Genomic DNA, 15328 nt, shown 5'->3' with positions numbered 1-15328 from the left:
TCATTACCCAAATCAGTTTAAGAAAAAAAATTGGGCACATGTTATCAATTATCAGCAAAATCAGTAATAGCTACCACTAATCGAGAACCAGTTGTGTTCTTTTTGTATTGTGCATGTATGTGTTTGTTGGTGATTGCTCACAGACATGGTTATAGACATTGTTATCTTCATTACTTAAAAAACTGAAGCAAAAGACGACGAAATGACAAGTAGCTTATCCAGTTCGGTTTTTCCATAAGATGTTACCAGAAAACCTCAGTGAACATTTTGGTCAGTCCTCCACACACACACAAACCAGAAAACCTGAAAGAACATTTGGGCCGTCGTGCACACACACACCCATCTTATTCATTCACCTACTGATGAACCAGAAAACATGAAAGAACATTTTGGCCAATCCTACACACCCACGCAACCAAACACACACACACACCTTCATCTACTGATGAACATTTAGATTGTTTCTTTTCTTGGCCACCACTGCAGGGCTTGTGGAATCTTAGTTCCCTGACCAGACACTGAACCCAGGTCCTTGGCAGTAAAAGTGTCACGTTCTAACCACTGGGCCCAGGGAATTGCTTACATTGTTCCCATGCCTTGGCTAATGTAAATAATGCTGCTATGAAGTGTTCCTTTTTTAAAGTAATATATATTACCCCTAGAGTAGTTCTAAAACTTGGTGTTATTTCATTATCTATGTTCTACTAGAAGTCATTTATTTCTGTTTATCTTACAAGTATGATTACTCAGAGTGACATACTGCAGTATATTCAGGGCCATTATTTCCATAATTGTTCCAAAGAATGTATATTATTAGAGGTATTAATAGGTATTCTAAAAAAAGGGGAGTCTCATGATAAAATGAATTTTGGAAACACTGCATATTATATATCCCCTTTGGAGAACTCAATGGGTATTAGAAAATTAAAATCTATAATAAAGGTACATATTTTCCATCATTTCATTACTTTACTTGAAAATGGAATTTTGTTTGGAAGAATTTTCTTCTCATTGTCTTAAGGCATTAGCATTCATTAGAACTCAGTTTAGTAAATGCTAATATATCAGTAGACTACAACTAAGCCTCTGTTTTGGCACATCCTGGTTAGCCTTTCATGAGCTGAGTGTGTTTCACTGCTAGAGCTACTTACAGATCATGTTTGGATGTATTCCAAATGAATACTTACTCGTTTATGCTAACCTTCGAATGGTGCCAATACGTCCTCCTTCCCATTGCTTTTATGCTACTGTTTCATTTTAAATAGTCTATGCTTTTTCAGCACACTTCAGTTAGAAATGGTTGCATGTTTTTTATTCTTGCCATTTCAGATATGGGAGAAAGGACTACCATAAATGTAAGTGCAGATGGCAACAATGGAACCATAGAGGATGGCAGCGACAGTGAAAATATTCAAGCAAACGGAATTCCAGGAACACCGATTTCTGTTGCTTATACACCGTCCTTACCTGATGACAGATTGTCTGTCTCTTCCAATGATACTCAGGTAGAAATAAAGGAAAAAGTCCTCTTCATCTTAAACATTGATAGGCTACCAACACCTTGTGGTGAATATATCCAGTTGATAGTGCTAGCTGATTTCAGTTTGAGGAAATAAAAACTTTTTTTTAGTTGATATAAATCTGAGCAGTTTATTCCTTTAAAATATTGATCGCTAAATTTCCAACTTGGAATGTGTCTTGTAGGTGTTCATATCTCCCTCCCATTGAAATTACATTAAAAAAAAATTCTTATCACATATTTATAGGATAATTCTAGTATATTAGGAGAAGAAAGAACTTTTAGCTAGAGAACATTGTCTTTGTTTAGGGCTACAGTGAAATCCATACTGTAGTAGTGATAGGTCCTCCTCATCCTTCCTCCCCTGTATTTGGTATATTTTTTCCTTACCTTTTTAGGTAAGGGAATCCTACTCGGAATCATGCCCCATGCATAGGGGTAAGTCTTCTTGGCCTTGCTGGCCTTCATCAGTTAACAACTTTTAAACATTGCCTGGATAGTCTCAACTGTCTTACGTCTTATCTGCACAGAGTAGATAAAATATAAAATAGGACAAAAAGATAAAATACCCAAAGACGGGTAGTAGAAAGCATAGCTTAGGCCATGGATGAAGTATCTTATCAAGGCATGATGTGCTTTTAATAGTTTCTGTTAGTAATAGTATAAACCAAGTAAACGTTAAGAGTTTGGTAGCGGGGGGAATGTTTTAAAAGAGATATTTATTGTTGGGGATGGGAGTGGCATGTCACCATAAAGAAAAGCCATGTGGCCCATTCCTCATCTGATTTTCCTTCCAGTAGAATCCCATACCCTACTAATTGAGTGAAGTATATCAAAGACTGATGTGATTTTATACTTGAAAATGCCTTTATTCACGTGGTGTGTTCACTCGTTTAGGAATCTGGAAACTCTTCAGGACCTTCACCTGGTGCTAAGTTTTCCCACATTTTACAAAAGGATGCCTTTCTAGTATTCAGGTCATTGTGTAAACTGTCAATGAAACCACTATCGGATGGACCACCGGATCCAAAGTAAGTCCTCAGCTGTTCTGCCTGACTGATGCAGGTTTTGAAGCTTGAACCTTCTTGTGTCTTTGGGGTTTCTTTTTTCCTCTTTGTCTTTTAGGACCTTCAAAATTATTTTTTAGGGTTATTTTACTTAAAAAGGAATTAAAAAACAGTGAGTGTCAAAATTTAGCTAGAGTAGATGCCTTGCACTATTTCTGAAAGCACACGAACAGCAGTATAGAACTGTGTCTGGTTCATTGTAGGTGCTCAGCAGGGATTGAATGACTCTGAATTATTTTTACAGTATAGTAAGTAACACTGGAAGTAATGTAGCCCTTTACATGTATCCTTATGCTAGGCATCTGAAAGCTGCCAGTTGAAAGGTAATAAAACCTAAGAGAAATAAATCTTAAAAGTCAGAATGTAAGATAATAACACACTTACTAAGGTCTGAAAAAATGCCATAAGATAATATTCTCCTGTGGGGAGCAGGAAATACTTTAAGATAGGAGTCACTTGTCTGATTCTAATCATATGTATTAAACAGTAGAGAAGTGCCATTTTTCTAAGTCATAAATTGGCAAATGTCTTTCCATTTAGATGATTCCAATGCAACTGATTCCTGCTGAAGATTGAGTTTGGAAGTTACTAGAGAGCTCTGTTCCTCTGATGTTGCAACATGATGTGTTATTATAGAACGTCAGTTTTAGGAGAACTTTCTGGAATAAGAGCTTGGAGAAGGCCTGAGTTTTTTTTAGAAAGGAATATTGAAATAGGGGGAAGTACATTTTAAAATTCATTACATTTTAAAACTCTTATTTCAGTTTCTAGATGTCAACTGGGAAGAGGACTGGAGACAGTTATAATAAAAACTTAATTTAATTAATATAAATTATCCTCCTACATGGTGGGCTTAAATCAAATACTAGGAAATTTTGTTGGACCATAAAAAAAACCTTCTTGACCACCAGAGTCATTAAATACTGGAACTGAATTTTGAAAGATATCAGATTTGCCAGCCCTAAAACTGTTCTTTTTCCAGAATATATGATTTTCTGTCTTGAATGGTATTTTTCCAAAATTAATGATCTCTTATATATAGTTACATAATTTTCTTTTTTGTGTTTGCTTCTCTTTATATTTTGTGGCCTTTCTAAGATGATGATCCAGGAATTGTTCTTTAAGCTGGAATCATATTAATAATTTGAAACTACCCCATGAAAAACTGCAAACCTGTAATTTCCAGCTTCTTTTGCCTGTCAGAAGTATACTTGTGTTGTAAGACAGTGATTTGCTCATTTCTTCATTGATAGATAGCTTATACTTAGTACGTACTTAATGTTTAGTACATGAATAAAATCCATTGATTATTTTGATCCATGCTAACAAGGCATTCTGTTAGATGCTGGGAATACAACTGGTAAAACATTAAAACTCCTGTGTTAGAGACTGGTAAGCTACAGGATTTAGTTACCGTTGGAATTGAGCGAAAAGGCCTGGGAAAGCTCGGCATCAATACCTGGCCCACTCTGTATTTTCCTGTAGCTATTCAGTCTTAGCTCTCACTGTTTCTAACTTGATTTATCTATTTTTTGGCAGAGTGGTTGGTTTTGGTTTTGGTAATACTATATTTGCTGTACATACAGATTCTTAGATTGAGAGGCATAGGCAGGCCATCTTGGAAACATGACTATGTATTACTGAGCTGTGATATTATTGGTTCCAGTTTCATTTCAAAGATGGCAGTATTTTTTGTGATTCCTATTTGCATAAAATTAAATATTCCCTGTTAGTTTTAGGTCCTTGAGTCACTTGACACTTGAACCATAAAATTTTTAAGGTAGAAATCAAGAGCAATTAAGTTTACTATATGGTGGAAATGTGACTGAGTACAGTTTGGAATAAATAAACATAAGAACCATCTGCTGAGCATTTAAATGTGTCCTGTATTTGCAAAGTTGCCAAGGATGAATCACTCAATCTCCTTGGTCTGTTGGACTTAAAAAACCTGTTTCAATGGGAAAAAAATTGTATTTGTGAAATCCTGATAATGAAAATTCTAGATATTGATCAGAAAAATAAATTTTTAAATTTAAACTTACATGTATTTTTCAGCTTTTCATTATAAAAATATTTATTAATAGAGTGAATGGGTAAGCTACTAAGAGGTACAAGTATTCTAAAAGCCTCTTTTTTTTTTTTTTTTAAGTTTAAATGGTTACTGAAAAAGTAAGCTTTAAATAATGCTTTGTTAATGCCCTAATAGTGTTTTTTTTATTATTGTTCAGGATTTTTGAGTAGCATAACTTGAAAAAAAGTACTTTGGAACCTATTTATACTAAATTTGGCCCTTCATCTGAGAAGTTCACAGTGATTTCTAAAGAGTGAAATACATTTGTTAAAGAAGAGAACAAGGCATAAATCTTTTCTTGTTCCAACAGTAAGCTGATGTTAGATATGTGTGAATGGTTGGTTTCCCGTTTAAAAAGTTCTTGAAGTTATGTGGTAGAAGAGAACACCAGTGGAACTACCTATTACTAGTGGCTAAACTTATCTATGTACTTTTCTTTTTTTATGCTGTAGAGTTTTCTCTCTTTCCATGTAAGGTTTATGAAATTACGTGGTATAGGAAATATCTTCAGAACAACCTGTTGTCACCATGATGCTAAACTTCTCCACATACTGTGCCTTCTTTTTTGCATTTTAGGTCTCATGAGTTACGATCCAAGATTCTTTCACTGCAGTTACTTCTATCCATTCTGCAGAATGCAGGACCTATTTTCAGGACAAATGAGATGTTTATTAATGCTATAAAGCAGTATCTGTGTGTTGCACTCTCAAAAAATGGAGTTTCATCTGTCCCAGAGGTTTTTGAGCTTTCTCTTTCCATATTTCTTACTTTGTTGTCAAACTTCAAGACACATCTGAAGATGCAGATTGAGGTATGTTCTGCATTTGGGCATTGTTGGATATTTCATTTGTTTCATGTTAAATCATATTTTAACGCACTGGGAAGTTTAGAACGTGAAATAATATTTGTATACTGTTGTGTTAACATTTGCCTACAAAATGCTAAGCACTCAGTAAGCACTAAGAATGCCAAATCAAATTAAGACATAGCTCCTGCCTTCACGGAGTTTATAGTAGTTCCACGAATGATTTTAATTGTCTTGAATTAATTTGGTCCTCACAATAACTTTCCTATTGTATGTATGGTACATAATAGTGAATTTGGTTATCTTGAAAGGAAGTTCTAAATAAATACTTTGTCTACGTGGTTTTAAGCTATTTAAGTTTTTAGTACTTTAAAGAGGTGATCATGAAGAATTATATTTTAGGGGTTATATTTAGGAGATTTGATATTTTAACTTTTGTATTTTTTCCCCAATGTACTTATTATATTCCTCAGGTTTTCTCTCAACATCTTTGAAACTAGAATAACAGTTACATCATTCTAAAATATTTCCAGAGACTTAGCAAAATGAAACTAGGGAATGTTTCCAACCATGACATATATTATGCAAGTGTACCAATTCATGATCTTTTTTTCACACCTTCGTATAACTCTGTATATAAAAACAGTACTTTATGTTTTACCTATTTAATGGGTTTCTTTTTACAATTTGTCCTTTGTGGAAATATTGTTTTGATTGGGACATGATATATTTTAGAAACACTTTTCTGCTAGGCAACTTGTACCTTCATGTTTTGTTTGATATGGTATGCAGGTTACATTTTAATTTTTAATCCTGACTCAAAACTAATAATTTATTAGCTCACAGGAAGGATAAATTATTTTCTCAGAGTTTTGATATCTCCTTGATTGTAAATGTTCTGTAGTATCAAAATTCATGTAGAACATTATTATAGGAATGAGACAGAATAAAGCTTTGGTATTTAAAGTAAAAATTTTTTAATTTGGGTCCTATTTTTGGACAGGAAACAGTTTCTGGTACATTTTTGTTGCAAAGTTTTTGAAGTTTGCCGTATATGTATTACAATAATACAAGGCAAAACTAGAAAGCTACTACTTTTAGATAGTTTTTTCTCATTATCTTCAGGAACTACAAATAAGAGACTTTAAAATAGAAACTTGTGGAACTTTTGCTTCTGTAGCAAACCAAAAGTATTTCATTTGATGATGAGGCATTTAAACTGACATTAGAGAATTTTGGAAGACTTTTGTGCATTCAGTTACTACTACTCTGAGATGACTACTTTAAATACTATTTAGATGACTGTGTGAAGTATAAATTCTTATGGAACCACGTACCATAAAGCTCATTTAAGTTGTGATTACTGTTTCTATAAAGTAAATTTGATATAAAAAAATTTGTGTAGGCATGAATTTAAAGGGAAATTCTTACAGAAATTTCCTATCTGTTCATAGATGGTAGATCATCATTAAAACTATTGTAGTAATAGTCTGTTGTTGTTGTTTTTTTTAAGTGATCAGGTTTATTTCACTCTAGATTGTCCCCTGTGGGGACAATATGAAGATAAAACAAGATAAATATAGATATGCTTTTGAGAGTACTGAACATATTCAAATACAGGATGAACTGTGTTCCAATTGGAGAGAAGCCAACATAAGACAACCTAAATTTGCAAAACAGAATTGAGATGGTTGTTACATGAAGATTTATTTTATGAGAATATTCACTTCAGAGTTTTTATAATATGATTTTTCCTTGGGTAGTAACTTACATATCTATTTCAGAAAGTACAGTTTATACACACTTTTTCAAGACAATATCTATTATGTGAAGACAAAGTACTTCTGTTATTTTACATGTTATTTCATGATAGGTGCTCTGTAAATCTATAGAATTTGTTTTTTAGACCCCCTGTTGATTGACATGCTGTCTTAAATTACTCTGATAGTCTTTTGATTATTAGTGCAGTTCAATAACCTATGCTGCTGCTGCTGCTAAGTTGCTTCAGTCATATCCGATTCTGTGCGACACCGTAGATGGCAGCCCACCAGGCTCCCCCATCCCTGGGATTCTCCAGGCAAGAACACTGGAGTGGGTTGCCATTTCCTTCTCCAGTGCATGAAAATGAAAAGTGAAACTGAAGTCGGTCAGTTGTGGCCAACTCTTCGTGACCCCAGGACTGCAGCCTACCAGGCTCCTCCTCCCTCCATGGGATTTTCCAGGCAAGAGTACTGGAGTGGGTCGCCATTGCCTTCTCCGTCAATAACCCATAGATAATAGCTAAAGACTTTTTCCTCCTGTTTCTCCAAATTTGTGTTTTTTATTTATCCCAGAAATGAGAGAGATTCACACTGATTCACAGCACCATTAGAGCTTCTCATCTTTCCATGGTGTACTTACTCCAGACGAAATATCCAACAGTTCCATTTCTTAAACAGTTAGGTCCAAACAACTAACCAATAGTTTTTCTGAACAATGAAGTCTGCATTAAATTGAAGAAAGTAGAGAAAACCACTAGCCCATTGAGGTATGACCTAAATCAAATACCTTACGATTATACAGTGGAAGTGACAAATAGATTCAAGTGATTAGATCTGACAGTCTGCCTGAAGAATTATGGACTGAGGTTCCTGACATTGTACAGGAGGCAGTGATGAAAACCATCCCCAAGAAAAAGAAATGCAAAAAGGGAAAATGATTGTCTGAGGAGGCCTTACAGATAGCTGTGAAAAGAAGAGAAGATAAAGGCAAAGGAGAAAAGGAAAGATATACCCATTTGAATGCAGAGTTCCCAAGAATAGCAAGGAGAGATAAAAAAGCCTTCCTCAGTGATCAGTGTAAAGAAATAGAGGAAAACAACAGAATGGGAAAGACTAGAGATCTCTTCAAGAAAATTAGACCAAGGGAACATTTCATGCAAAGATGAGCACAATAAAGGACCAAAATGGTATGTACATAACAGAAGCAGAAGATATTAAGAAGAGCTGGTAAGAATACACAGGAGAACTATGCAAAAAAGATCTTCACAACCCAGATAATCACAATGGTGTGATCACCAACCTAGAGCCAGACATCCTGGAATGCAAAGTCAAGTGGGCCTTAGGAAGCATCACTACGAACAAAGCTAGTGGAAGTGATGAAATTCCAGTTGAGCTATTTCAAATCCTAAAAGATGGTGCTGTGAAAGTGCTGCACTCAGTATGCTAGCAAATTTGGAAAACTCAGCAGTTGCCAGAGGACTGGAAAAGGTCAGTTTTCATTCCAGTCCCAAAGAAAGGCAATGCCAAAGAATGCTTGAACCACCGCACAGTTGCACTCATCTCACATGCTAGTAAAGTAATGCTCAAAATTCTCCAAGCCAGGCTTCAGCAATATGTGAGCTGTGAACTTCCAGATGTTCAAGCTGGATTTAGAAAAGGCAGAGGAACCAGAGATCAAATTGCCAGCATCCGTTGGATCATCAAAAAAACAAAAGAGTTCAAGAAAAACACCTGCTTTATTGACTGTGCCAAAGTCTTTGACTGTGTGGATCACAGTACACTGTAGAAAATTCTGAAAGAGATGGGAATACCACACCGCCTGACCTTCCTCCTGAGAAATCTGTATGCAGGTCAGGAAGCAACAGTTGGAACTGGAATGGAACAACAGACTGGTTCCACAATGGAATGGAGTATGTCAAGGCTGTATATTGTCACCCTGCTTATTTAACTTATATGCGGAGTACATCATGAGAAACGCTGGGCTGGATGAAACACGAGCTGGAATCAACATTGCTGTGAGAAATATCAATAACCTCAGATATGCAGATGACACCATCCTTATGGCAGAAAGCAAAGAAGAACTAAAGAGCCTCTTGATGAAAGGGAAGTACTTTCATTTGAAAGAGGTGAGTTAAAAAGTTGGCTTAAAACTCAGCATTCAGACAACTAAGATCATGGCATCTGGTCCCACCACTTCATGGCAAATAGATAGGGAAACAGGGACAGACTTTATTTTTCTGGGCTCCAAAATCACTGCACATGATGACTGCAGCCATGAAATTAAAAGACACTTGTTCCTTGGAAGAAAAGTTATGACCAACCTAGACAGCACATTAAAAAGCAGAGACATTACTTTGCCAACAAAGGTCCGTCTAGTCAAGGCTATGGTTTTTCCAGTGGTCATGTATGGATGTGGGAGTTGGACCGTAAGGAAAGCTGAACATCAAAGAATTGATGCTTTTGAACTGTGGTGTTGGAGAAGACTCTTGAGAGTCCTTTGGACTGCAAGGAGGTCCAACCAGTCCATCCTAAAGGACATCAGTCCTGAATACTCATTGGAAGGACTAATGCTGAAGCTGAAGCTCCAATACTTTGACCACCTGATGGGAAGAACTGACTCATTTGAAAAGACCCTGATGCTGGGAAAGATTGAAGGCAGGAGGAGAAGGGGACGACAGAGGATGAGATGGTTGGATGGCATCACCGACTCAATGGACATGAGTTTGAGTAAACTCCGGGAGTTGGTGCTGGACAGGGAGGCCTGGCGTGCTGCAGTCCATGGGGTCACAAAGAGTCAGACAGGACTGAGCCACTGAACTGAACTGAAGTCTGCATTCGGGGGCAGGGTAGGAAGCACACATAAATTGAAAGAAAAAATGTTTTGTGTCATTGTTAAATAGTTAGCGGTTACTGACTACTGGAATGTATCAGCCTAGAGGACGCTGCACAACTTCTTAGACCTTGAAATCAAATTGGACACTGCCACCCTCATTTCCCTTTGATTTTCATGCACTACCTGCTTCTTCTCATAGCAACCACTAAACCCCAGGTTTGCGAAAATGATGATGTCATTGAAAGGAATGTAGTGTGATCTAATTGATGATGAATCTGTGAACAGTATTTTGAGGTATCCACAGATACTCAGAGGGACTGTTTTATTTCCCTCTGAATTTTCCCTCAGAATTTCTCGTGGCATCCCTCTTGAGTTTGCTGCAACATTCTGGGGCACCTTGGAGCAGTATTTGGGAACTGTGGCTGCAAATATGCATTGAAGGCGTACAGTATTTGCCATGCAGTGTAGACACAATGCTTAGCAAGAATGACTTATATCTACCCTCTGAGATCTTACAGTCTTACAGGAAATACTGATATTGGGCAAGTCAGAAATATGTTAAATTTTGTGAAAGAAAAGCTCATTAGAAGGGTACATCACCTGTTTTGAGAGGAGAAGATGTTAGTAGTCCTAAATTATAAATATGAATTTTTGGATTCATAATAGCATGTGCCATAAAAGTTATTATGTTGGTCTAGGTTTTCTTTATCACTCATCCCCTCTTAAGTTACAGTTACTTTTCCAAAATAAATATGAGTCTGAAAATTCTTAGCTCTTAAATTGAAATTAATTAGGTTAACTAAACCCTTTGTGCTGGACATTAGTTGATGTAAAGAATAGTTAGAAATAGTTTCGTAGTTTTCAGACAGAGATTTCCACTTGTGTGAATAATTATAAAAATATAACAGTATATGAGAGTTAGATCCTTTTTATTATGTAGATCATAACATTAGTTACTTTAAAATCTAGGAACCCTCAGGCTGGCCCAGTACTATAATGTCTGAAAAAAATGTAACTGATGAATAGAATATAGTTTATGGTCTGTGGGGGATTAAAAAATGAAATAGGAGTTTTATTAATTTTATAAATATATTTAAGAAGTAATCTCCCAGAACTCCAGGTTTTTGCAGATTTCATTTGTAGTGACTGTGATAACAAAATACGGTGATGTGAAGTACAGTTCTTTTATTGCAAAGGCCAGTGGAAGTGACCAACTCACGTTATTAAAGTCCTGACAGTTCAGAAACAACTCTAAAGGAGTTGAACCCCAGGACCCTGGGTCCTGATCTTTGCTTTACAACTAAGGGACATTTACAAAGTGATCACATATATGAATTATAAACAATATTTTAAGTAGAGGTTTTTCCCTAATCCCAGGTGTTCTTTAAAGAAATTTTCCTATATATTTTGGAGACCTCCACCAGCTCATTTGACCACAAATGGATGGTTATTCAGACATTAACAAGGATTTGTGCAGGTATTTGAAATTACCCTTCTTTATTATCTCTTTCTTACTGTGAGATATTTAAAAGGCCATATTCTAGATGCCTTTTGTTAAAATTAAGATACTACTCTGTTACAGATGCTCAGAGTGTAGTGGATATATATGTAAACTATGATTGTGACTTAAATGCAGCAAACATATTTGAACGACTAGTAAATGATCTGTCAAAAATTGCCCAAGGACGAGGCAGTCAAGAACTTGGTATGAGTAATGTTCAGGTAAGAACTTGAAAAACATTTTCAAACTGGAGCTTTGCCAAGGAAGAGCTGTTTGTTTTCTTTAAAAGATTTGTTGTTGTTTTAATTGCTTTTATGAATTCTTTTGTAGGAACTGAGCCTAAGGAAAAAAGGCTTAGAATGCTTAGTGTCAATTTTGAAGTGCATGGTTGAATGGAGCAAGGATCAGTATGTGAATCCCAACTCACAGACAACCCTTGGTAAGCTAACATTTGAACCTACTTTTTTGTCATTTAAGTAAGTAATACTGTGGAGGATGGTTGCAGATGCCACTGAAACAGTTCCGTGACACATTTCCCATTTAGCTGATGAAGCAGAGTTCTCTGTGAGTTAAATAACAAAACTTAAAATTAATGAATTTCCCAACTTAGTTATCCAGTCTTTTTTCTTTCTAAATCTTCCAAAGGTATTTTGAATATCATATTAAAGTGAATCACATTTATGCAGTTTTGTTGAAGTTAGTTGAAAGTTGAAAGTTAAGTTGTTCAGTCGTGTCTGACTCTTTGCGACCCCATGGACTGTAGCCCACCAGGCTCCTCCATCCATGGGATTCTCCAGGCAAGAATACTGGAGTGGGTTGCCATTTCCTTCTCCAGCGGATCTTCCTGACCCAGGGATTGAACCCAGGTCTCCCGCATTAGAGGCAGATGTTTTAACCTCTGAGCCACCAGGGAAGCAGTTTTGTTAGAGGATAATTTTAGAAGAAACAAAAACCGGAAATATTTTAAGAAGATTGACTTGTTCATTTGTGTTTGACATTTCTCCTTACTCAGAGAAAAACTCATAGCTGCAGAATCATTGGTCTTATCTTAGTCAAGAGTGCTTTGAGGGGAAACTATTCCAAAACTGTTCCTTGAGCAGAGAGCAGAAACCCAGTGAATACTCAGCACTGTAGTTGTGAAAAGAATTGATGGTGCAAATTGTACACATACTAATTGCAGTGTGTTGTAGTGTCAGTGTGTATGATCTGTTACAGGACTTAATATGTTATTTGTATTAAATAATAGATATTAAGCAACATGAAAGTATCTTGCCTTATTTGAGAAATCTTTTTCCTTTGACAGAGTAATTTATTGAGGCAGTTTTTCTACTTACAGGTCAGGAAAAACCCTCAGAGCAAGAGACGAGTGAAATAAAACACCCAGAGACAATAAACAGATATGGAAGTTTAAATTCCCTGGAGTCAACGTCATCATCAGGAATAGGCAGCTATAGCACACAGATGTCTGGCGCTGATAATCCGGAGCAGTTCGAAGTCCTCAAGCAACAAAAAGAAATAATAGAACAAGGGATAGACTTGTGAGTGTACGATTTTAAGGAGAAATGTTACTGAATATTCCTCTGCCAGTTCTGTGCCGCCTTGTCCTGGGTTTCTTTACATCTCTAGATTATATTTAGTCCCTTCTTATTCCCACCCTTCAGTGAATAAAATGAGGCACAGTTCTCCCAGACCCAAGACTTGCAGTGACTCCTTAGTCCGTGCCCCTTGTTTGTTGGAGTCTAGCCCAGACAGACCCTTGTGATGTGCGTTAATTTTGTACCATGTTTTACGTGCTGTTGAACATCACCCGAGCAGTTTTGCTTTGTTCATTTAGCTCAGTTAAAGAATCCCCGATTGTATTCCCTAAGCAGGTGAGAACTCAAAAAATTTCAAGTATAGAATGTTTCCTGCCAGTGTTGCTCCTTTATAGGTTTCATATTTTCCTCACTTCAGTTACAGATGTGTTGCTCTTATTAGTGATTTATTGTTACTGCTTGCATTTTTAGATGTTGATAAGGTGATCACCTCCTTTTCAGAGTTGAATACTGTACCAGGCCTTGCTCTTGTGAAGTCAGTTTTCCTGCTTAGCTGTGTGCTGTCAGCTCCTGGGCTGTTTTGGGTTTAAATAGGCCGATACTACTTTCCTTCCTCTTATCACCCATCTCTTCTTTCAAAGAGATTCTCTAAGGAAAACTGAACTTGCTGGCCTTTCTCCATGAATCGCAATCCATGAATCTAAACGGTTAAATTCCCTCGTATGTTTACTTGACTTGCTGCTTCCACTGTAAAGCATTTCTTCCTGAATCTTAAGCAGCAGCTTTTGCTAAATGTTCAGGGGTCCCTTTTCACTGTTAATGTAAAAGAAAAAAAGTTGATAAAATGTACACATACTCATTGTCATAAAACTATAAAATCTCAAAAGTAGCCTCAGAAACAGCCATCAATACTTCATTTATTCTGACTGTTCAGTCAGTATTTATTGAAGTCCCATCTGTTGCAGACATTATGCAAAGTGCTGGGAAACCTGATGAGTGAAACAATCCTTGTTTCTGGGGTCACAGGGTCTAGTATGTGCAAACAGATGCTCATATCGAAATTTTGTAAGTCACTCAGCAAACACGTTTGGTACTTGGGACTGTTTACCAAGAACCATGACGGTTCAGTTCAGTTCAGTGGCTCAGTTGTGTCTGACTCTTTGCAACCCCACGGACAGCAGCACGCCAGGCCTCCCTGTCCATCACCCAACTCCTGAAGCCTACTCAAACTCATGTCCATTGAGTCGGTGATACCATCCAACCATCTCATCCTCTGTCATCCCATTCTCCTCCTGCCCTCAATCTTTCCCAGCATCAGGGTCTTTTCAAATGAGTCAGCTCTTCGCATCAGGTGCCCACCAAGTATTGGAGTTTCACCTTCAACATCAGTCCTTCCAATGAACACCCAGGACTGATCTCCTTTAGAATGGGCTGGTTGGATCTCCTTGCAGTTGAAGGGACTCAAGAGTCTTCTCCAATACCACAGTTCAAAAGCATCAATTCTTTAGTGCTCAGCTTTCTTTATGGTCCAACTCTCATATCCATACATGACTACTGGAAAAACCATAGCCTTGACTAGACAGACCTTTGTTGGCAAAGTAATGTCTCTGCTTTTTATTATGCTGTCCAGGTTGGTCATAACTGTCCTTTCAAGGAGTAAGTGTCTTTTAATTATATGGCTGCAGTTACCATCTGCAGTGATTTTGGAGCCCCAAAGAATAAAGTCAGCCAGTTTCCCCATCTTATTTGCCATGAGGTGAAGGGACCAGATGTCATGATCTTCGTTTTCTGAATGTTGAGCTTTAAGCCAACTTTTTCACTCTCCTCTTTGACTTTCATCAAGAGGCTTTTTAGTTGTTCTTCACTTTCTGCCATAAGGGTGGTGTCATCTGCATATCTGAGGTTATCCTTATATTCGATATTACAGTCCAAGTATGGGCAAAATATATTTTCTACTAGTACTGAGTGATGTCCATAGTGGAATGTGTACAGAGTTATGCCAGGGTAGGAAAATTCATTTTGAAGTATTAATACTCAGGAGTGAGGGAGCACTCACTGGGCCCCTGAGTGGACATGTCCCCTGCCTCCAGTTCTCCTCCTCGCCACTGTGCTTGCGTTCTGCTTCACACTTCAGTGAGCACAGTGTGCTCGCAAGGTGCTCTTCCTCAGCTCTTCCTTTCATGACACCACTCTGTCTGGTCCCTCCTGCCTGCTGACCATGCCATCTCAGTCTTGGT

At 37.1% G+C, this 15328-nt stretch overlaps 1 protein-coding gene across 5 annotated transcripts in view; it reads left to right on the top strand.

The window, feature by feature from the left end:
- The window catches only part of ARFGEF1 (ADP ribosylation factor guanine nucleotide exchange factor 1), a 131365-nt gene that overhangs the window by 67580 nt on the left and 48457 nt on the right, over window positions 1–15328 (top strand). For all 5 annotated transcript variants that reach the window (XM_042254277.2, XM_060393728.1, XM_004011722.6 and 2 more), the window contains 7 exons: window positions 1330–1505; window positions 2417–2550; window positions 5234–5468; window positions 11433–11532; window positions 11638–11777; window positions 11887–11995; window positions 12893–13094. In XM_042254277.2, the coding sequence (XP_042110211.1) occupies window positions 1330–1505; window positions 2417–2550; window positions 5234–5468; window positions 11433–11532; window positions 11638–11777; window positions 11887–11995; window positions 12893–13094 (1096 nt within the window). The remainder of the gene's footprint in view (window positions 1–1329; window positions 1506–2416; window positions 2551–5233; window positions 5469–11432; window positions 11533–11637; window positions 11778–11886; window positions 11996–12892; window positions 13095–15328) is intronic.

This window comes from Ovis aries, chromosome 9, assembly GCF_016772045.2.
Source record: "Ovis aries strain OAR_USU_Benz2616 breed Rambouillet chromosome 9, ARS-UI_Ramb_v3.0, whole genome shotgun sequence".
In the NCBI taxonomy this organism is placed as follows: Eukaryota; Metazoa; Chordata; class Mammalia; order Artiodactyla; family Bovidae; genus Ovis; species Ovis aries.
The sequence above is the reverse complement of the archived record's forward strand: the minus strand, read 5'-3'. Positions and strand labels throughout refer to the sequence as shown.